The 22,720-nt window shown below is 45.1% G+C and overlaps 1 protein-coding gene across 1 annotated transcript in view; it reads left to right on the forward strand.

The window, feature by feature from the left end:
- The first annotated feature begins 636 nt into the window (after positions 1-636).
- Positions 637-22,720, forward strand: part of DOK5 (docking protein 5) — a 154,560-nt gene continuing 132,476 nt past the window's right edge. The window contains exon 1 of the mRNA XM_062202397.1: positions 637-914. Coding sequence (XP_062058381.1) covers positions 849-914 — 66 coding nt within the window. The 5' untranslated portion in view covers positions 637-848. The remainder of the gene's footprint in view (positions 915-22,720) is intronic.

Genomic DNA, 22,720 nt, shown 5'->3' on the forward strand with positions numbered 1-22,720 from the left:
CACCTCCTGGGGCCAGGGTTTGGGGAGACAGAGTCCCGCGAGAAAGGCACGCGTCTGGGGGCTGGACCCGGTGTGCAGGCAACCCCAGAAGGCGCTTCCTAGAGCCACCACAGCATCCCCGCTGCTCTCTGCCAAGGTCACGGCACACCATGGCAACACCACCTCCCCGGACGCGCGCACGATACATCAACCCTGCTCGGGGAGAGGCTGGGAAGGCAGCAGCTGGGAAAAAGTGAAATTTCCTCTCCTCCCAAAATAAGCCACGGGAGCGCGAAGAGAGCTCGCGTTGTCTCAGCAGGCTGTGGGCGAGGTGTGGGGGCGGGCTGGGGCGCGCTCGGAGGCCGCGGCCTGGGAGGGATCTGAAGGGGTGGCGGGCCGGGAAAGGTGGGCGCGGACGGCGAGGGGAGGAGGGCAGGGGCGCGATCCGGTGCGTCTGCTCCCGGGTGGCCGCCGCGCGGCGCTGGGACCCGTGCGGCCCCTCCTCTGCGCCCCCCGCCCCCTCTCCTCTTCCCTCCACCCCCTTCTCCTTCTGGATCCCTTAGCTGCCGCCGCTCCTCCTCCTGGCTGGCTACGGAGTCAGCTGACGCCGGCGCTCCAGCCTCGCCTCCCTGCGCCGCGCGCTCTGCGCTCCCCGAAGTGGCTGCAAGCCGGCCGCCCACTTCCAGGGTTTGGGGCGCAGGGAAAGTGATGTGCGCTGTCTGAAGCCTCGCGGAGCCGCAACCGAAGCCGCTTCACCTGCCCAACTTTCTCCCCGCCCCTCCCATTCCTCCTCTTGACCCTGCCCTCAATCCTCCCCAAAGCCTCTTAGAGTGCGTGCGCTTGGGTACGGCGGTCGCCGGCTGTCTGGGATGGCTTCCAATTTTAATGACATAGTGAAGCAAGGGTACGTGAGGATCCGGAGCAGGCGCCTAGGGGTAAGTATCCATCTTCCCCCTATTTTCCCCTTTGCCTGATCCATGGTCTGGATCCTTAGCCAGCGTCCCAGGAGGTCCTGGCCGCGCGCCGCTCAATCTCGCTGTGGCTTCGCCGCCGAAATCGACATCTCCCGGGGCTGTCACTGCCGGCCGGCGTCTGGGTGTGTAATGGATCTATCTTTATCTCTCGGATGACTTGGCTTTCTGTCGGTGGCCTCGTGTCGGCTTCAGTGGCCACCGGTGCCCATCCACTCGAAATAAATATTTCTCCGTAGCCATGGGAGTTGGAGCTGAGAAGCCGGGCGGGGTGCTGCGCCTGCCGGGAGCCCCCAGCGCCCCTGTCTTCCGTGGCCGCCGCCAACTTAACTTTTCCAGGCCATGGGTCGCCTGGCTGGGAAGGGCCCAGACGCTCTGGGTGTGAACCAGGTCGGTGTCCCCGTGACCCCGGGGAAAGGTCCTGGGCAATGAGTACCCCTTGTCCCAGGTGTTGACAAAGGAGGAGTGGGGTGGCCCCCGGGCAGGGCCCATTTCGCATAGATGCCCAAATCCAAATTTCTCCTTGTCCTTAGCCGGGGTGGAATACGCATTGGACCCCCACTGGGAGACGAGTTACAGTGGACCAGAATGTGAACCCCAGAGCAAGTGCGTCCTGAGGGTGTTCAGAGCGCAAAGCATGAATGAGTCTGAGGGTGCGTGGGGACGGATGTGGGCCCGGGAGGCTCCAAACGCACTTTTTGTCCCTTCCTCTGCTCTTCCTGGGGGGACTAACAGGAGGAGAACCTGTCCTGCTTGCTCCTCTCTGGGCTGGCGTGAGGGCGAAGCAATCATTGAGGGAGGGGGAGATGCTGGAGTCATCTTTCATTTCATTTCATTTCATTTCACTTCATCTGCCCATTTGCCTTGTAGCAGGTGTTCTTGCTGTTGTAGTTGGTGGTGTGGTGTGGGCTAGGGGAGCCAAGTTTTTGCTTTAGTAGTAGTCAGGATAGGTGGGTGAGTGCTGATGCGCAGGAGTGGTGCGCTGAGCATCCTTCTTGACCCCTATCTGTGGTTTGGCTTCTTGCTCTCCCTTGGGCTTTGAACTTTTCTTCTATGTCTGATAATTTCCCTGAACATTGAAAACAGATTGCACTGTGGAAAACTGAGGAACGTCCCTAATTATAATAAAACTCTTGCCTGAATCATTTTGGTCTTTCTTTTTTCCCTCCTGGTTATCATTGTGTTGGCAATTATGTACTGAGTTATTGTGAATATGTAAATGTATAAGTAGGGAGAAATGGAACAGAGATAACCCGTCCCTGTCAGCTCTGCCAAAGTTTCCTTGCTTTTCTTCTGGGCTATGCAAATGGTCTCATCTGGGAGAGCACCCAGTGTTGGGATATTTGACCATGCAACCCCCATGGATTAGGCAAGAACTCTAGGAACTCTTTTAGTTTTTGATAACCAATGGGTCGGCCAACCATTACATTTTTAAGGAGAGCATTAAAAATACCATTCTACATTAGATTTATTCCATCTGCCAGTTCAGAGAATTGGTAATAGACATTCATTCTGTGTTAAGGAGCATTCCAATAGGAAGAAGCCATGCATTATTAATGCACACAATGTGAATTATTCATAAGGATCAGAGTTTAGGCCAAATTGTGACACATGGTGATTTATTTGAAAGACTGGTTACCATTACTTTCTAGTTTGTGGTAATTGAGATTATTTTCCTGTGTTATTACAGTTGACACACTGTAGTCCTATATGTGTGCCAACATTTATGGGCAGATATTTGAAGCAGAAGGAAATGAAATATAGTTTAGTCTGCATTCAGTTTATATTTTATAGTATTTTGGATGCCAGTGAACAGCGTATTTTCTTAAGATTTATTCGTTTTGTCTGTGTTGACATCCAAATAGATTTCAGGATATCCAATGAATTATAGTTATGGAGAGAAAGGGTCAAAATATGATAAAATAAATCTGGTCTTACTTGTTAACATTGGTTTTTAATGATTTGTTAATTTTTAGAAATGTCCTGGAATATGATTTATAGAGTGGGCTGATTGCATAGTTGTCAAAACGCTATGTAAACTAAAGTTTGAGTGGATATTCTCATCTCCAAGAGAAGAGCTTTGTGCCTAGCACGGGAGAATGTGCAGTAGGTGCCTGCTGAACTGTGCACTGGAGACCAGAGTGAGTGTCTGGACTGCAATTGTGGCCCTCCTTAGGAACTAATTGGACAATGGTTTTATTAATGGAATCCAAACAAGCATTTGTGGATTATCACCATGTTTGGGAGGTTTTATAATTAAACTAGAAAACAACACGTTATGGTAAGCAGCTGTTGTGGTTCAGGTTTGAGAAAAGAGGGGTGAGGGACACATTCTGCTTCTGTACTTGTTAGTGTTAGGACTCTTGGCTTTTCTTGGCCTCGGCTTTGTAGTCTACACAATGAACATGACTTAAGGATGTTCCTCAGAGCAGGAGATCAGGAAATATTTGTGAAAATGCAATGAGCATGTAGAAGATTGATTGTGGTTTATTGTGTTCTTTGGTGTACTCAAGTCTGAGTTAGGATTGCTGGGGAGATACAGGAATTGTTGATTTCTTGGTTTCCTATGTAGAAATGACTGTTTTTCTTTGTAGAAGTGTCTAAAGGCATGAATGTTTATGCAGCTTGAGATGTTTTTACTAGATGAAGCTTTTACAAATTAATGAATATATATTTCTATGGTATTTACTTTTATGGGACAGCTACTTCTTTTAGTTTGAAAAGTTATTTGCTTATTTATTTTTATTTTCTGTGAAAGGTAGAGGTGAAGACATAAAGAGATCTTCCATGCACTGGACCATTCCCCAAGTACCCACAACAGTCAGTGCCAGACCAGCCTGAAACCAGGAGTCAGGGTCAATCTTGGTCTCCCATGTGGACAACAGGGACCCAAGTGCCTGAGCCATTACCTGCTGCCTCCCATGGTGCATGTTAGCAGGGAGCTGGATCAGAAGTGGGAGGAGGACTCGAACCAGGCCCTCAGATAAGGGAGGCAGGCATCCCCAGTGGCAACTTAACTGCTGCTCCAAATGCCTGTCCCAAGACAGAGAGCATTCTAAGAACATCTCTGTTCAAATGGGTCACAGATAAATGGTTATCTTTAGTTGAGATCCTAACCAGTTTAGTGGTCAAACAATCAAATATGTATAGACTCTTTTTTTTAACTTGAGAAAGTTTAATGAAATCTTATTTGATTAACTCAGAAATCTCAGAATTTTCACATCAACTCTTCTTAATTACATGGGCTCACAGAGGTCTCAAACCACGCCCTTGGTGCAGTATTTGTTCGGGAATGTCAGTGTTACTATTTGGGGGTCTTGGGGTGGGGAAGAGAGTGGTTATTTATAACCATCTGATTCATCCACCAAAAGCACTAAAAATTTCTTCTTAGATGAGTGGTGAATCAGGCAATTTGCACATCACTAACCTACCATTGAATGATTTACATGGCGTCATATGGGCTCTTCACTTGCAATGGAGAGAATTTTTAAATTAATAATTGCCACGGGGAGTGGGCATTTAGTCTGGTGGTTAAGATGCCAGTGTTCCATACTGGAGAGCCTGGGTTCAGTTTCCATCTCGGCTCCTGACTCCAGCTTCCTGCCAGTGTAGACCCTGGTGGCAGTAGTGATGGCTCAAGGAACTGAGTTGCTGCCATCTTCATGGGAGATTTTTTTTTTTATTTAAAAGCAATATTTATTTCAGTCAGAGACCTCCTGGTGGGGTGGCCAGGAGGAGGCATGGGAGATCTTGATTGAGTTCCCAGCTCCTGGCTTCAGCCCCAGCCCAATCCTTGTCATTGTAGGTACTTGAAGAGTGAACCAGTGAGTGGTAGCTCTCTCCCCTCACACCCACCCCCTCCCCATCACCCTGCCTCTCAAATAATTAAATTTTTAAAGATTAATTTATTTATTTGAAAGGCAGAGATACATAGAGAGAAAGGAAGAGAGATAGGTAGAGGGAGAGAATCTTCCATCTACCGGCTCACTCTCCAGATGGCTGCAATGGCCAGGGCTGGGTCAGGTGAAGCCAGGAATCAGGAACTTCTTCTGGATCTCCCATGCAGGCCATCTTCTACTGCTTTTCCAGGCGCATTAGCAGAATATGGGATAGCAATATTTATTTCAGTCAGAGACCTCCTGGTGGGGTGGCCAGGAGGAGGCATGGGAGATCTTGATTGAGTTCCCAGCTCCTGGCTTCAGCCCCAGCCCAATCCTTGTCATTGTAGGTACTTGAAGAGTGAACCAGTGAGTGGTAGCTCTCTCCCCTCACACCCACCCCCTCCCCATCACCCTGCCTCTCAAATAATTAAATTTTTAAAGATTAATTTATTTATTTGAAAGGCAGAGATACATAGAGAGAAAGGAAGAGAGATAGGTAGAGGGAGAGAATCTTCCATCTACCGGCTCACTCTCCAGATGGCTGCAATGGCCAGGGCTGGGTCAGGTGAAGCCAGGAATCAGGAACTTCTTCTGGATCTCCCATGCAGGCCATCTTCTACTGCTTTTCCAGGCGCATTAGCAGAATATGGGATACCAGCACTGCAGGTGGAGGCTTAACTCTTTTAAAAATTTTAAAAAACTGTCATGGCTGTCCTTGATGTAACTTTCGGACCTTAACCTTCAACTTATTTTCTTTGTTTACATGTAGCCCCTCAGGTACTTGTCTTGGTTATTTTTTTTTAAAGATTTATTTATTTGAAAAGTAGGGGGAGAGAGAGAGGAAGATATATATTTATTTTTTCTTCTGCTGGTTTACTTCCCAAATGCCCGCCATCATCTGGACTGTGCTAGGGCAAAGCCAGGGGTCCAGAACTCTATTTGGATCTCTCATGTGGGTAGCAGGGACCCAAGCACTTGGGCCATCATCTGCTGCCTTCCTAGGCTCATTAGCAGGGAGCTGAATTGGAAGCAGAGTAGCTGGGACTTGAACTGGCCCACTGATATGGGTCGTCCCAGCTGGCTGCTTACCTTGCTGCACCACAATGCCCCCAGTTACTTGTCTTTAAATATTCTTGCTCTATCAAGAATTTATCAACTTGGACCTCTCTGAACTCCACTCTAGCAAATTCTCTGGTCAATCCCATATCTCTACTTAGAACTCTAACCAACATCTCAAACTTGCTGCATTCATTCCCATCTACTTCTCCTAGAGTCATTTCTCTCTCAGCCACCAATTGTCCCAACGTTTTAGTTGCCAAGCCAAAAACCAGTTGAGCAAGCAAGCAAACTTGGTGTCATTCTCTCTTCTGCCTTGTCTCACTGCATAACCAACCCACTGGGAGACCTTCTGAGAGTGCTGGGGAATATCCAACCTGTGGGCTGTATAAGGCCTGAGAAATCATTTGATTTGGCCCTGTTAAGGCAACTACAGGCAGGACTCAAAATTCAATAAATCTATAGCAGACTAATTTTTAGGTTTACAATTTGCATGGCCTGCGAATGATGCTCTAAACATCCCAATGGCCTTTGGCAGAAAAAAAAAAAAAATCCCCCACCCCTGTCTGTGGGCTCTGTCTGGACTGGGACTCTCTCCTATATTATGCACTGCGGCTAACCTGGTTCGGCACCCCAGCACCCCATCCTCTGCCTCTGTGGTGTTGCAATAATTTCTTCTTTTGTCTCCCGGCCGGCCCCTCACTCCCCTCATCCATTATCAACACAGCAGCCCCAGCGAGCCTTTGGATATGTAATACATACCAGGTCGCCTGGTGGCTGATGCCACCAATGACTGTGCAGAATCTTTGCTCTGCCCTCTGCTTAGAGTGCTGTTCCCCATGGGTCCCACTTCTTTACCTCCTTCAAGTTTTCCTGAAATCCCCCCTTCTCCATGAGGTCCTCTGGATCACTGTATCTGATTTCTTTTCTCCCCCTTCTCCTCCCTGGACTTATCACCCACTCCTATGGGAGTTTCTGTATTTTATTTGTAGGTTTGTTGTCTTTGTTCCCAAAGAGCATGTGAGTCTAGGAAGGCTAGAATTTTTCTCCTTTGTAAGATGTATTGCTTCTCGGCCTTTTGGCTAAGATCAAGTGTGGTCTCTTTGTAAGTTGTACCCTAATGCCTAGTGCAGTGCCTGGTACAGAGTGGGCACTTGATGCAGATTTGTTGAACAAGTTGGTGGATGAATGACTCCATTACCATGTAATGGTTTGAAAGCTTAGACTTGGACATAAGACTACACGAAAATCCCAACTCACTGACCGGTTATGTGACTTCCGGGCTGCTTATTTAATGTGGATAAGTCTCAGCCTTCTGTAAAAATAGAAAGACTTAATGCCCACCTAATAGAGGCTCATCACAGAAGACTTAACACAGTACAAACCCAATTAATGTTTATTTCTGCTCCCAGTCCTGCGACTAATGCTGTCAGCGGTTGATGATACTTAGAGGTTCTTATTTTCGAGGCTGGTGCAACAACAGCTCTTATCCTCAAAGAACTTTTGGTTTAGTTAAGAAAACAAACTTAACATCCATGAAACAGTGTGCAAACCCAATATTGCTTGCCACTGACCGTAGGGTACATGAGAAACGTTCACCTTTGAAAGATTTCCGCCGTCTTTACGTAAGGAGAAGTGCACCTCCATGGAGCTTCCATTTGAATGCAGTCACTGGCCTGGGAGGTTTTTCTGTGCACTTGGGTGACAGAGAACAGACTAGAAGAGCTGGTCAGTTAACGGCCAGGTCTTATGAGGAGGCATTTTCTCACCCCTTCATTTCTCTGTTTCCCCTGACCCAGCAGGCCAGAGTCTTTGATAGTTGATTTAAGATTTTTACTTAGTCATTCAAGAACATATGCATTTTTTATAGTCCCTTGGCAAAGTCATAATAATCCAATATGAAAATCATAGAATCTACTGATCATATGCTGTTGTTAGCTGAGTTTATAGACTCTCACATATATACATGCAACCCGTTGGTAAGGTACATGAAATCGCTTGAGGATAACTTTGCCAATAGGGAAATCTAAGCCCAGGCAGAAGCCTACGCATGTGTGTAAGTCAAGACTACTCCATGTTTCAGCTCCACGGGTAGCAGCCTCACTGATGTGGTTTCCATGTCAGGAAGTGCTTTCCAGCTAATATTTTAGTCATCTGTGTCCAATTGTCCGTGTGGACAATATGATTAATTATGCATAAAAGCCTTTCATCACCCTCCCCCAAATTGATTTAAGCAACGAATGGCTAATTTAGTGGCTTTGTGTGTAGATATAAACCAAATTACCAATGTGGTGATTTCTGCCGCATCTGCCAGTGTATTGTTTAATCATATCCATTAGATGACCAGAAATATTTATTTTTAAGCAGCTTTATCAATTTTGTGGAGACTCGTTATCTTCGGTATTTGAAGAATTTAGTTTTCATTTGGGATCTATTTGCTTTCATTATTTCCGCATTCATCAAATGTGTGTTGAGTGCCTATTAGAGTTAACCTCAGTATAAACCACCTAACAAAGGCAGGTATAATCACCAGCCACAAGGAACTGCCATTGTAATACTGAACTTGTTAACAAGAGATTAATGTAGTTGCTGTAGTTGAGGATGAGCTAGTCTGAGGAACGGGCCACATACTGATGTGGGAAGGTATCAGGGGATCTCTCCCTATTCCATTTGTTTTTTTCTTTTTTTAACAGGCAGAGTGGACAGTGAGAGAGAGAGAGAGACAGAGAGAAAGGTCTTCCTTTTGCCGTTGGTTCACCCTCCAATGGCCACTGCGGCCGGTCCCTGTTCCGTTTCTGGGAAGTGACGAAGGGCACATTTGGTTTTGCTCTGACCCTGCTTGTGATCCCATCAGGTAGAAATGAAACCTTTGGAGATTCTGAGTCAGGAAGAGACGTTGACCCTTCCCTTAGGCAACCCAAGTACCCCATGGCATTCAAGATAAACATGTGGGTTCACAGAAGCCACAGGATGTATGTGAACGTTGAAATCCAAATAGCTTCTTTCTAGAATGCAGATGGTGAGGTCTTGGAAGCTGACTTTGGTGGAGTGGTTGGTGGTGGTGGGGGCGGCGGGGGCTGTATTCTAAGCCCCTCTTCATGATAATCCACAGAAATGGTGTTTGCTGCATGCATTGTGTTCTTGAGTGAGTTTTGCACTGCTCTTGGGGGAGACGAGGGGAGCGGCTTTTCAAAGGAGATGAGTTGTAAATGCACATGTATCAGATTTTGGATCTCCCTAGCCTAGACCCTCCCCAAGTCCCTCCCTATACTTTCCAGAAGCTTAAGAACCACTGTCTCACTTTTCAAAATGCATCTTTTTACTTTTAGTTAATTGCAGGTTCCCGTGCAATTATAAGAGATGCTGTGAGTGCTGAGGTATCCAAGCTCCTTCCCCAGGTCCCCTAGAGGTACTGTCTTTCAAATCTGTAGTACATTGTCACAGAGGGTGACACTGAGAGTCAAGATACAGGGCATTCCCTCTCCACACAGCCCCCTTGTGGTGGATGGATGCCCCACCGTTTGTTCAGCTGGTCACCTGTTGAAGGATTTCTAGGTTGTTTCTAGGTTGGAGCTATTATGAATAAGGCTGATATCAATGTGTATCTACATGTTTTTAGGTAAACACACATTTTCATACCTCGAGAAAAGTGCCCAGAAATGCAGTTGCTGGGTTGTATGATAGTTGCCTGTTTAGTTTTTTAAGACACTGCCCAGCTGTTTTTCCTAGCAGTTGTAACATTTCACATTCCCTCCAGCAACATATGACCGATCTAGTTTGTCTGCATCCTAGGCAGTATTTGATATTGCCAATGCTTTTGGTGGTGGTATAATTTTTTTATTTTAGCCATTCTTATAGGGGTATGGTGATATATATATATATATATATATATATATTAATTTATTTACTTATTCGAAAGGCAGAGGGAGAGAGAGAGCGAGTGAGCTTTCATCTGCTGGTTCACTTTCCTAATGCCCCCAACAGCCAGGGTTGGACCAGGCCAAAGGAGGAACCAGGCACCCCATCCTGCTCTTCCTCATGGGTAGCAGGGGTCCAAGTACTTGTGCCATATTCCACTGCCTTCCCTAGGGCATCAACAGGAAGCTGGATCGGAAGTGGAGTATTTGGGACTTGAATTGGCATTCTCATATGAGATGCTGGAATTGCAAACTGTGGCTTAGCCCACTGTACCACAACACCAACTCTGTTGACTCCAGTAGTGGTGTTCAAATAGTAAAACTGTAGATCTGGAGAGAGATTTAGGACAGTACACCAGCACTGAATTTTTTTTTTAAGGATTTATTTATTTGAGAGGCAGAGTTACGGAGAGAGAGAGGGAGAGACAGAGAGAGGTCTTCCATCAGTTGGTTCATTCCCCAGACAGCTGCAATGGCCAGAGCTGAGCCAATCTGAAGCCAGGAGCTTATTCTAGGTCTCCCATATTGGTGCAGGGACCCAAGTATCTGGGCCATCTTCTGCTGCTATCCCAGGCCATTAGCAGTGAGCTGGATTGGAAGAGGAGCAGCCAGGACAGGAACTGGTGCCCATGTGGGATGCCAGTGCCACAGGTGGAGGCTTAGCCTACCACACTATAATGCTGGCACCACCAGCACTGAATTATAAAATGAGAAAAGTATTACTTATTATTCAATGTATCTCAAAGAGTTGCCAGCTAGTAAGCCTTTTAATAGAGAGCGGGCCATCCTTGGGCGCAAAGTCTTCACATTACCAATATTTCAATGCTAATAATTTTATTTTATAATTTTGCACTTACTATAAGTGATACTGGTTTCTGTTTAAGATATGAATATGTAGCTTCCCTTTATATAAGGTTATTCAATTTAAAAGGCGATGAAATTATTATCTATGATAGATATTAGCTATTATATCTTTTTTTAGTATTTTTTTTTGACAGGCAGAGTTAGACAGTATGAGAGAGACAGAGAGAAAGGTCTTCCTTCCGTTGGTTCACCCCCCAAATGGCTGCTACAGCCGGCGCTGCACCAATCTGAAGCCAGGAGCCAGGTGCTTCTTCTTGGTCTCCCATGCAGGTGCAGGACCCAAGCACTTGGACCATCCTCCACTGCACTTCCGGGCCACAGCAGAGAGCTGGACTGGAAGAGGAGCAACCAGGACTAGAATCCGGCGCCCCAGTCGGGACTAGAACCTGGGGTGCTGGTGCTGCAGGGGGAGGATTAGTCTAGTGAGCCGTGGTGCGAGAGAGCACCCATCCAGTGGCCCGTGCAGGACTGAAGGTTCAGAAACACAGGGACATTTTTAATAGATTTCCTAAAATTTCTTTAAAGCTGACATGGGACTTTATTTTATTAAAATACCCTGACAATTGGACTTTCAGGGTGCACAATACCATTTTCCCAGTGTCACTGTGGTATGGAAATTCCCTCTGTCCTGGCGTTTGGGTGTGTATCACCTCTCATCCCGCAGATCACACAAACTTATCTCCGACTTGCCTGAGCCCCTGTGTTGTCTTCCCTTCATTCACATTCACAATAACGACTTCTATTCTTCCTGCTTTCATGCCTTCCTTTCTTAAACTTATTATTAAACAGATCTGGAAAGAAGGTGGTGCCCATTTTACGAACCCTGGAGCTGAGACGCTAAGAGGTTGAGTTTTTTTCCAAGTTACACATCTCTACATGGCCAAGCTGGATTGGAATCCAAGCTGCATCTCTTTGGTGAACTAATTCCCTTTGTTCCCCCTCTGTTGCACACTGGTGCAGGTCTCCCCTCTCCCCCAGCAGTGAATAAATTTGAGTCACCTTGAAGGATGTGTCCCAGCCTCCTTGGAGGAGCCCGTTTCCCCCAGCACTGGGCTTGGATAGTTTTCTCATGTTTTGCCTGAAGTGAGAAATGGACTTATTTGTGTATAGGTTTTCTCAAGCATAATACTGGCTTTTAGGCCATTTTACAATTAGAAATTTTTTGCAATTTTGTCATCTTCTCTAACAGTGATATTTACTTAAAAAGTAGCTGCGAATTAGGCATTTAGGAACATATACATCATGGCATTTTCTTTGAATCTTTATGGGAAATTGTTATATAGAAATCCAATATTCATTGGACATGCTGTGATTTTCTTATTCTCAGCCCACTGATAACAGACATTTGTAGGTAATTTCCTTTTACTGTTTGAACAATGAAGCAGTTACAGCCTTGGGCATACTCTTATGCCCCTATGATACAGGATATTTCAGAAGAATCCTGAGAAGGAAGGTGCTCTTCCAAAGGTGTGAGCATTCGCAGTTTTGATAAATGCAACAAATCTCCTTTGAAGAACTTGAACCAATTACACTGTGACCAGAGTGTGCATGAAGATTTATTTCAACTAGTCCTAACCCAGGGGATGCTTACCTTGGGTGTGTGCTTGTGTTTAACTTTTTTTTTTAAGATGTATTTGTTTATTTGAAAGGCAGAGTTACAGAGAGGCAGAGGTGGAGAGAGAGAGAGAGAAAGAGAGGTCTTCCATCTACTGGTTCACTCCCCAAATGGCCGTAACGGCTGGAGCTGTGCCAATCCGAAGACAGGAGCCAGGAGTTTCTTTTGCATCTCCCACGCAGGTGCAGAGGCCCAAGGACTTGGGCCATCTTCCATTGCTTTCCCAGGCCATAGCAGAGAGCTGGATTGGAAGTGGAGCAGCCGGGACTCAAACTGGTGCCCATATGGGATGCTGGCACTGCAGGCGGCAGCTCTGCCTGTGTCTTAGTGTTCAGTTTTGTTCTTCACAAGGCCTGGGTATCCATATTTTTTACCCACAGCCCCTTGTGCTTCCCAGCTTGATACCTTGGCAAGATTCTTAATGCCTTCACATCACCGTCTAGGAATATTTAACCTGCCCCGTGAGGTTAGATGTTCCTGTGTCCCTTCCCTGACCGTGGAAAGGTAGGGTGCCTCCTGGATGCCTACCTCCCTCTTCCAGGGCTGACTCAGTCCTTCCCCAGCTGCTAACAGTGGAGCCAGAGTACTGCATTACCAAAAAGCAAGCTCTTTTCCTGGGGACAGCGCGCTGAATGATGGCCCCGGCTTTGGCCCGCTGAACTTGCTGCAAGTTTCTGAGGGGGGTGGGAGCCGTTAGGAGGTCTTCAGTCCCTCTGACGTCTCCACCCTGAGGGCCCTCCGCAGCGATCGTCCTATGGCTCATCTCCTTCTCAGCATCCACTTCCTGGGAATCTCGGCGGGCGCAGCTCTTAGGTCACGGAAAATCTGCGGCGTTAGGCCTGCTGGAAGGCGACCCAGGACTGTTTGTGAGCAAATGGCTTGCTCATCGGCCTGTGACGTCTCTTTGTATTTTACTCAGTGTTCTTGAAAACAAGACAGTTCTTTAATTTCCATAAAACGGAAGCCTGTGGCTTATTTCTTTTGTTATACTGTTAAACACTGTAGTTTCTTCAATAGATCCATCTACTGAAAGAAGGAGGAAAATACCTTAATGGTTTAGTGCATTGAATTAGACTGGGGAAATTATCACTGTCAACCATGTTTTTCTGTGGGGGACAAAACTCCAGAAAAATAGGAAGTGATGTTTATATGCATATTAATTTTATTTATTTTGCTTGGAAGCCTGATTACTGATCTTTTTCTGAGCACCAGTGTATACCATCACGAAAGGGGATTCTAGCTCTAGCGTCTTGCAGCCAGAAGGAAGGAAAAGCTGTTGGGCGTGGATTTGATTCCACTTTAATCCTGACATGACTTTTGACCCAATAGCTCACTCACCTAGAAGATAAAATTTGCTTATTTTTTTCCTCATCACTGCTGACTCTTTGGGGGAGTGTAATTTTTTGAGGAATATTTGTATAATAGGTGGAGTTATAAAGCTGTGCCAACCAGCAGATGCTTCGAGGTGGATTAGAGATTTAGAAGGAAGCACATTAGCTGGGTGACCTCTGGAGACTGACAATGTAGAACTGGAAATTTCTTCATTATACAGAATACATTTCTGAAGTTCAGTTCATTTTAGAGGGATAGACACAGGATCAAGTGTGTGTGAAGGAGATTGGACATTTTGTTGGCACTTAATTTTGAAGCCTAGTTTTTAGAGATAGATGAAGTTGGTTATTTCAAAGATGAGAGAAATTCTTTTGTTAGACTAATTGCTCTAATTTTAATTCAAAGAATGGGTCAGACTCCCACAGGTTAAGGTCATGCATACTAGGGAGTTTGTAACCTTGACTGTAGATAGGCATTGGGCATAGCAAGTTAGAAATGGCAGTTTTTCATTTTTCTCTCCCAAAGATTCAAGCTGAGGAAAGCATTGTCATATTAGTTGGAGAAAAGGCCAGCAGGGAGATAAAAGGGTTATTAAAAATGTTTCTTACTCTTCTTCGACCTAAAGAGGCATACAAGTGAAGATTATATTTAATTCAAAGGATAGTATATTCAAAGAACAATGTTAGTTCAAGTTTGACAATCAGAGAAAAGTGAAAAAGGCCAGCATAAATCAACATTCATAATGCAAAGAGATTTGATATTGTGGCTGGCCCTTTGAACCACAGGTTTTGTCTGCATCCAAGGATTCAGCCACCTGTGGATTGAAGTATTTTTCTAAAAAACATATGAACTTGGTGCCAGCGCTGCGGTGTAGCGGGTAAAGTGCTTGTAGTGCCAGCATTCCATATGGATGCCAGTTCAAGTCCTAGCTAGCTCCACTTCCGATTCAGCTCTCTGCTGTGGCCTGGGAAAGCAGTGAAAGATGACCCAAGTCCTTGGGGCCCTGCACCCAGCGTGGGAGACCTGGAAGAAGCTCCTGGCTCCTGACTTCAATCGGGGCAGCTCCAGCAGTTGTGGCCATTTGGGGAGTGAACCAGTGGATGGAAGACCCCCCCCCCCCCCGTCTCTGCCTTTCTGTAACCTCCACCTTTCAAATAAATAAATAAATCTTTAAAAAACAAAGCAAAAAAAAAAACAACACAAAAAAGCATATGAACTTGACATTCTGGAAGCAACTCAGTATAGCGCTGCTTATATAGAACTTACAATGTATGAAGTAAGTCATTCACAGGTGATTTAAATCATAGGGAGGCTGTGTGTAGGTTATATGTAACCACGACATCATTTTCTCAAGGACTCGGGAATCCAAGAGGAGTCCTCCGATGTAGAGTGGGGACTTTAATGGACCAGATTCCTATGATTCTGCTGATGGGGAAATTCAGGCCAAGGGGGATTTCATAACTTCTTTAAAGCTCTGGCCACTCAGAAACCATATAGACATATGTGTTTAAATTTTAAATATAAATATTAACATATACAAAACTCAATTCAAAATATTTATTTATTTGAGAGACAGAAAGAGACAAACAGGTAGACCCCTATCTGTGGATTTATACTCCAACTGCTTGCAATGGCTGGGGCTAGGCCAGGCCCAGAACCAGGATCCCGGCACACAATCTGGGTCTTCCATGTGGGTGGAAGGAACGTGATTACTTGAGCCACCAGAACTGCCTCCTGGGGTCTGCCTTAGCAGCAAGCTGCGGCTGGTGTTGGAGCCAGGGATTGAACAGGGACTCTGATGTGGAGTCTGTGGGTGTCTCCACACCAGGCCAAATGCCCAATCCCAGACACCGTATTTTCTTTTTTAGGATTTATTTATTTATTTGAAAGGGAGAGTTACAGAGAGATAGAGGGAGAGGGAGAGGGAGAGGGAGAGAGAGAGATCTTCCATCTGTTGGTTAACTCTCCAAATAGCTGCAGTGGCTAGGGCTGGGCCAAACTGAAGCCAGGAGCCGGGAGCCAGGAGCATCTTCCAGTCTTCCACACCGTGAAAGGGCCCAAGCACTTGGCCAACCTCCACTGCTTTCCCAGGTGCATTGGCAGGAAGCCAGATTGGAAGTGGAGCAGCCAGGTCTTGACCTGGCTTGCATCTGAGATGCCAACGCTGCAGGCAGTGGCTTTACCTGCTACGCCACAGTGCTGGCCACCAGAAGCCATATTTTCAAGCTGTAAAGTTTATGACTAGGACTGAGGGCATAAACCTGTGAGATGTGGCCAGCAGATCTTTCTGTGCTACTGATTCACTTCAATTTGGGGCCTGTTACTAAACATTTCTTAAGTTTGGTTTCCTCATTAAATGGGATCAGCAAAACAGTCTCAGGAATGTTGTGAAAATTGAATAATCGATGTAGTGCATTTTGTAGTGCCTCACTTACTTTGGAAAGCAGATTCTAGGCTTGGCTGTTGAAGTGGATCCCTGAGCCCCTCACACAGCCAGGAACTTGTTGGGCTGAACATCCACAAACCAAAATCTGGTCCAAGTGCTGTGTGCCCTCCCAAGGCTGAAGGCATTGTCAATTCTAAGTGTCAGTTAAGAGTCTTGCATTTAAACAACATGCAGGTTCTTCCTCCTTGAATATCTGTCTCCGAATTCTTGTCATTGAAGTATGAACTTGTGTAGTTTTGGTAAAAGACACTGTATTGGTTCAGAAGTGCTGCTATGACAAAATCTGTTAATCTGTCATTAACAAAGAACAGGCATTCACTTCTCTGAGTTCTGGAGGCTGGAAGTCCAAGGGCAAGGCGTTGGCAGATTGGTTGTCATGTCTGGTGCTTCCAGGATGGCACCTCATTGCTGTGTTCTCGGAAGGGAGTGGGTGCTGGGTCTTCATGTGGTGGAGGCAGAAGGCCATGAAGGTCCTAGTTCGTTCCCTTTAGCTCTCCCAAGACCCTAATCCATTCATGAAGGTAGTGATTGCTGCTCAAAGATCAGACCCCTTAACTTGTTGCATTGGGGATTAAGTCTCAACAGGAGGGTGACACAGACATTCAAACCATAGCAGTCATTGCTTATTTATTTATTTTTAAAGATTTATGTATTTATTTATTTTTTAAGGATTTATTCATACATTTGAAAGGCAGAGTGGCAGAGTGAGAGGGAGGGAGGAATAGAAGGGGAAAGAAAGAAAGAGAGAGAAAGAAGGGAGGGAGGGAGGGAGGGAGGAAGCAAGGAAGGAAGGAACCATCCACTGGTTCACTCCCCAAATGCCCCCAGCAGCCAGGTTTGGGCCACGCTCAACCCAGGAGCCAGGAACTCCATCCAGATGTCCCCTGTGGGTGGCAGGGATCCTTCCCAGGTGCATCAGCAGGGCGCTGGGTTGGAATCAGAGCAGCTGGGACTCAAACAGATGCTCTGATGTGAGTTTCCAGCATCACAAGCGGTACTCAACCTGTTGCTCCACAACGCCCACCCTAGAAGTCCTCTGTGAAATGGAGTTGGGGAAGTTTGAAAGGCAGCGTAGCCTGCTGTGAGGCAAAGAATTGCCCTCCAATGAACTGACACCTTCATAAATGGATCAACAATGGATTTGAAGGTTCCATTCTGCTTTACTCCTTTTCTACTCCTTTAGAAAATTGTCCCAGTACATTATGAAATGTCAAGAAAAAGGAAGGATTTTGGCACCAATGTGAGCACATGTATCTTTCTGCATGGATGAAGAAAAAGGAAGGAAGTGTGGGTTTTGGTTGCAACTGTTTTGAAGTTCGTGTTTTTTTTCACTAAAAATGTGGGCTTGGGTGGGGGTGAGGTGAGTTAGGTGGTTCTTTGTTTCTTATTTTTTGGCTCTTTGTTTATCTGTTTCTACAATGTATAGTCATGCCTTTGGTTATATAATAAAAACAAATGTGTCCATAATTCGGTAGAGACAAGGGACAGTGGTTGGGGGACTGAGAGCTTTTTTTGCAAATCCATTTTATTTGAGATACATTGTAAATCTGTTCTCTGTGGGATAAGTGCATATACTCATATATTATCCAGAAAGACATAGTCCAGTAGTGTTACTGACCTTTTCTCCTCCATGTCTACCGGGACCTTGGAGAGTGACCTACCCTGTTTATCCTTATGTAAATCTATTCTTTTGTTATTGTCTCCGTATAGTTTCCTTTGCACAAGAGCTAGCTGGTGGTGTCACTTTTGGTACCTTAGCATGATTATTGTGGCTTTGCCAAAAATTGTGCAAGACAGCTAGACAATTGGAATGAAATATATTTTCCTTTAGTGACCATGTTTTATTAGGTGCATCGATAGCTCAGAGTTTTAACAACATCTCACTCATTGTTACAGATTAGAAGATTAAATTGTCTCTTTATATTTTGTGTTATGGCTACCAAGGGAAAAATAGCAGTTCCAGTTTGTCAAGGGAGAGAAAGATGGTATTTAGATCCCTATGGTCATAAATTCCAATATTGCAACGTGGGCAGTGAGAGACTGTACTTAGATTGAGCAATTGGGAAAAGGCAGATGGGCCAGATTTTCAGAGTAAATCAAGCTGATTTTGATCATTTGACCTGGGTAATTCGGTTACTTCCAGTTTTTTCAGTGGCCTCACAAGTATTGGTGTTTGCTTTTATGTAGCAAAATTATATTAAATATGTAGAACCAGGACTGATGAACTGTAAAAATTGTAGAAGCAACATGTCATGTTTAGGAGAATATTAGAAAACGAGGAAGAACATCATGTCCCCTTGAGCTTATTTTGTAAAAGTTTGTTTCCAAAAGCTAATATTTTAGTAGATTTTGACTCTGTTTTGTTGCAAACAACTTTTCAAATGCATGCAGTCTTTTCCATAGTACACGTTTTTCTAATTTTTTGAAGACCCCTTGTAGGCATGAATTTCAATTTTTTTTTTTTTTGGCACCAAAAGAAACTTGTTTTTTAATTCTGTTTGTCCCATGAACTGTTTGAAGTAGCTCATGTAGCATGATGATCAAACCGAGGTCTACATTCAGGTTCACCTCTTATGGAGGATTGTCAGTGTCTTCATTGTACAGCTGAAGAAGTTAGAACTTGGGATGGTGGCACGGTTTTCTCCAGATCATTTATTGGTACATGTTTCTATTTGCAACACATTGAATTTCAGTGTTAGTAGTAAGACTTGACAAATACCTGAGTCACTGCTCTGGAAATCTCTTTTAGGTCGCATCTTGAAGGATGTCACCTAATTCTCTGCAAATGAGAAGAAACTTCACAGAGTTGCTAATGGAAAAAAGAATAAAAACAAACAAACAGAAATACAAGGAAACCAAAGTAAATGTCGTACTACTGACTTGCAAAACGCTAGCACAAGAGAGCAGCTGGGGGGTTTGAGGGCGCTTGGGTTTTTGTGTTCCCTTAGGAAAAATCGACTAAAGCTGAATTCCATAAATAAACCTTTAGAAGAATTAATCACCAAGGTCATCTCAGTTAGTTTAGTAAACTAAGCTTAAATAATATTCACCAAACACTGATACAAATAAAAGTTATTCCTTTCTTATTATTACTTGTTGTACTGGATTTTTCAATGTTTCCCTCATAAGAAAATCATGTAAACCTACCCTACAGTATCATTTTACTTTATCTCTTTCCATCCTAAATATCTAAAATTTCACTTGGTTATTACACATTTACAGTGTCATATCCTGCCTATGTTTTTAAAGTATTGCATTTAAGTACTTCTCCAAATATTTACATAGTCTATAAAACCATAATTTTGAAGCTTCTGATGCCTGTGTACATAATTTACTTGATAGTTAAAACACTTACATCGTTTCTCATTATAACTAACACTCAGGCTTGTCGTTGTGCCATGCTTTGGATTGTTTCCTGGGAGTGGCTGTGATGATGAGGCCAGAGAACTTGAATGTGTGGGTGACCCTAGACACGTATCATAAACCGGCTTCCCTGTGGGCCACATATGTGCACCTGACTGCCAGAAATGTCCAAGAGGATGAAGATTTGTTTTTTTAAAGATTTATTTTACTTGAAAGGCAGAGTTAGAGAGAGGCAGAGGCAGAGAGAAAGAGAGGGAGATCCCCACCCACTCCCCAAATGGCCAAAATGGCCAGAGCTGAGCCGATCTGAAGCCAGGAGCTTCTTCCAGGTCTCCACTCAGGTGCAGGGGCCCAAGCATTCTGACCAACTTCTACTGTTTTCCCAAGCCATAGCAGAGAGCTGGATCGGAAGTGGATGAGCCGGGACTTGAACCAGCAGCCATGTGGGATGCTGGCACTGCAGGCAGCAGCTTTACCCGCTATGCCTCAGCACCAGCCTCAATGACCAGTTTTTAAGAGTAGGAATGTAGCCGGGTGGTGACATTGCATTTGCTTTGCAGTCATCCATGCTCTGGGTACAGGGCTTGGCTCAGGATCCCAAACTGAGTAACAAAATAAAGTCATCTCTACAGTTCTCTGTGTGTGTTTTGGCCTTTACCATGAAGACAAATGCAGTGTTTTGTGACTTCCGTAATCTAGATCTTCTGTAAATGCTTTACTTATTTAGGAATTTCATTATAACAGAGAAAATTAAATATGCACTTTTTGATGGGGAGCTGGGCCATCTCCAACACATTAGAAGCTACCATTAAGTATGTCAGTGAACATCCGATTTCATTTGTCTCCAAACTTAAGAGAGAACACTTGATGTGGATCTCTGAACTCTGAGCAAATTTCAGTTCCTCTGTGAATACTCTGGATGCAGGGGCTGGTGTTGTGGTGCAGTGGGGTAAGCTGCCATTTGCAATGACGGTGTCCCACATCAGAGTGCTGGTACCAGCTCTAGCTACTCTGCTTCTGTTCCAGCTCCCTTCTAGTGTGCCTGGGACAGTAGCAGAAGATTACTGGTTCCCCTGACACTCATGTGGGAGACAGGGTGGAGTTCCTGGCTCCTGGCCTCGGCCTTGCACAGAGCTGGCTCTTGTGGCCATTTGGGAAGTAAACTAGTGGATAGAAGCTCTCTCTCTGTCACTCTGCCTTTCAAATAAAAAATAAATAAGTAAGTAAATCTTTAAATGCTGTGATTGTTACTTGGTAGCTGTGAGAGCATTGAGTGTGGCTTTGAGGTTCGTGGCTGGTCAGTTGTGCTCCATCTACTGCAGTGCTGGGAAGGGTAAGAATAAGGAGAAAGTATACCTTTTAGTCACTTCTGGCTATTTGTGGTATGTTCATAACATGATCAAAAACCACATTAACAGTAGAGACCAATTTAATGATCACTATACAAGTGACCCAATCAGTCCTGTAGTTTAAAATAGTTCACGTACTTAATTGATTGTGGATCCACACTTCCCACACATTCATTCATTTATTCAGTGCCTTTTCATTGATTGGCCATTGTGTGTAGGACTAGCTTCTTGGGACTGGCAGAGACAGACATTAAAGCACAGAACTGGAAGCAAAAGTGGGATGCCAGATTGTGGGGTGGTATGGAGAGGAAAAAGCAGGAAAGGGAGAAAAAGGGAGAGAGAGAGAGAGAGTTAGTGGGTAAGCCTGAGTGTATCAGTGTGTGTGTAATGTGTGAGTGGCAGTAGTACTTGGGGTGATCAGTGAACCCACATTGAATGATGTTTGTTCAGTGATGCAAAGGAGAAGAGAGATGGAGGCACGTGGCGGTGTGAAGAGTGAGCCGTGGAGAGGAGCCCACGCACAGTCCGTGGGGTAGCACCTTCCCCAGCTACTGAAAGGATGTTGCGTTTTGTTCTGAATGAGTGGGAAGTCAGTGAATGGCTGTGAGCCAGCAAGCGGCTTGCTTTGCCTCTGTGTGGAAGGCACCACTCTGGCTGCCGGCACGGGGCACAAGCCGCGCGTTCATCTGGCGACCGTGGCAGTGCTCACGGCAGCATGAGCGAGGCTGTCACTGAGGAGCATTTGGGGTCTGGAGACACGGATCAATGAAAACGAGGCTTCCTGGCAGATTTGGAGGACTTGGGGAAGCAGAGAGAAGAGGCAAAAAGGACTTAGAACTTTGACTTACTCAACAGGGAGAATGGAATTCCCCTAACTGAAAAGTGGAACGAATGGAGACAGGGAATACTGTAGAGCAAAGATTAAGAATTCAGAATTGCACATGCTCATTTTGAGGCTCCTGGAAGGGGTCTTGGTGGCAATGTCAATGGCTAGAACCATCCATGGCGCACATTATGGATCCAAGAAGTGTTAATGTTAGCTGTTGTTATCATGGCTGATGTCCTTACCAAGGACTTATTCAGTAAACATTTTTGAATTCCTACTGTGTGTAAGAAACAATAGGATTGAGATTTTATGAGAGCTCAGTGCTCAGGGGCAGCATAGCTTTGGAGGAATAACATAGACTGGGCCTGGGTCCAAGTCATGATTTTTAAAAATTAGCCATGTACAGCCTACTTAATCTATGTCCCTGTCCTTATCTATTAAATAGGGATATCAATTTTATTTGAATATTGCATCTCAGTGTTCAACACTGATACAACAGCTGGTATAAAATCATTCATTTGGGCGCCAGCGTTGTGTCATAACAGGTAAAACCACCGCCTGCCATTCTGGCATCCCTTAGGGGCTGCTCCACTTCCAATCCAGCTGCCTGTAGTGGCCTAGGAAAAGCAGCACCCACATGGGAGACCCAGAGGAAACTCCTGGCTCCTGGCTTTGGCCTGGCCCAGTGATGGCCATTGCAGCCATCTGGAGAGTGCACCAGCAGATGGAAGATCTCTCTGTCTCTGTCTGTGTAACTCTGACTTTAAAGAATAAATAAATCAAAATTTAAAAGAAAAAAATCAGTAAGTCCTGCCATGTTCCAGGAGCTGGAATGCCCCTGAAGCTGTGGTGTGAACAAGACAGATGGAGCCCCTGCCTTCTGAAAGATCACAGGGTCCTGGGGTGAGGCATGTGGGAAGTAGATGAAAATGGTAGGTCAAGGTACAAATTGCATAGACAATGAAAATACTTCTGTCCTGGAGCAGCTCTGTTGGGCCTCCATTTCCATGGATTCTGCACCAGGGGATTCAACCAACTGCTACTTGAAAATATTAGGAAAACAACGTGTATCCATACTGAACAGGTACAGGTGGTTTTTCCTTGTCACTATTGCATAAACA

The sequence above is a fragment of the Lepus europaeus genome, chromosome 10 (assembly GCF_033115175.1).
Source record: "Lepus europaeus isolate LE1 chromosome 10, mLepTim1.pri, whole genome shotgun sequence".
NCBI classification, from domain to species: Eukaryota; Metazoa; Chordata; class Mammalia; order Lagomorpha; family Leporidae; genus Lepus; species Lepus europaeus.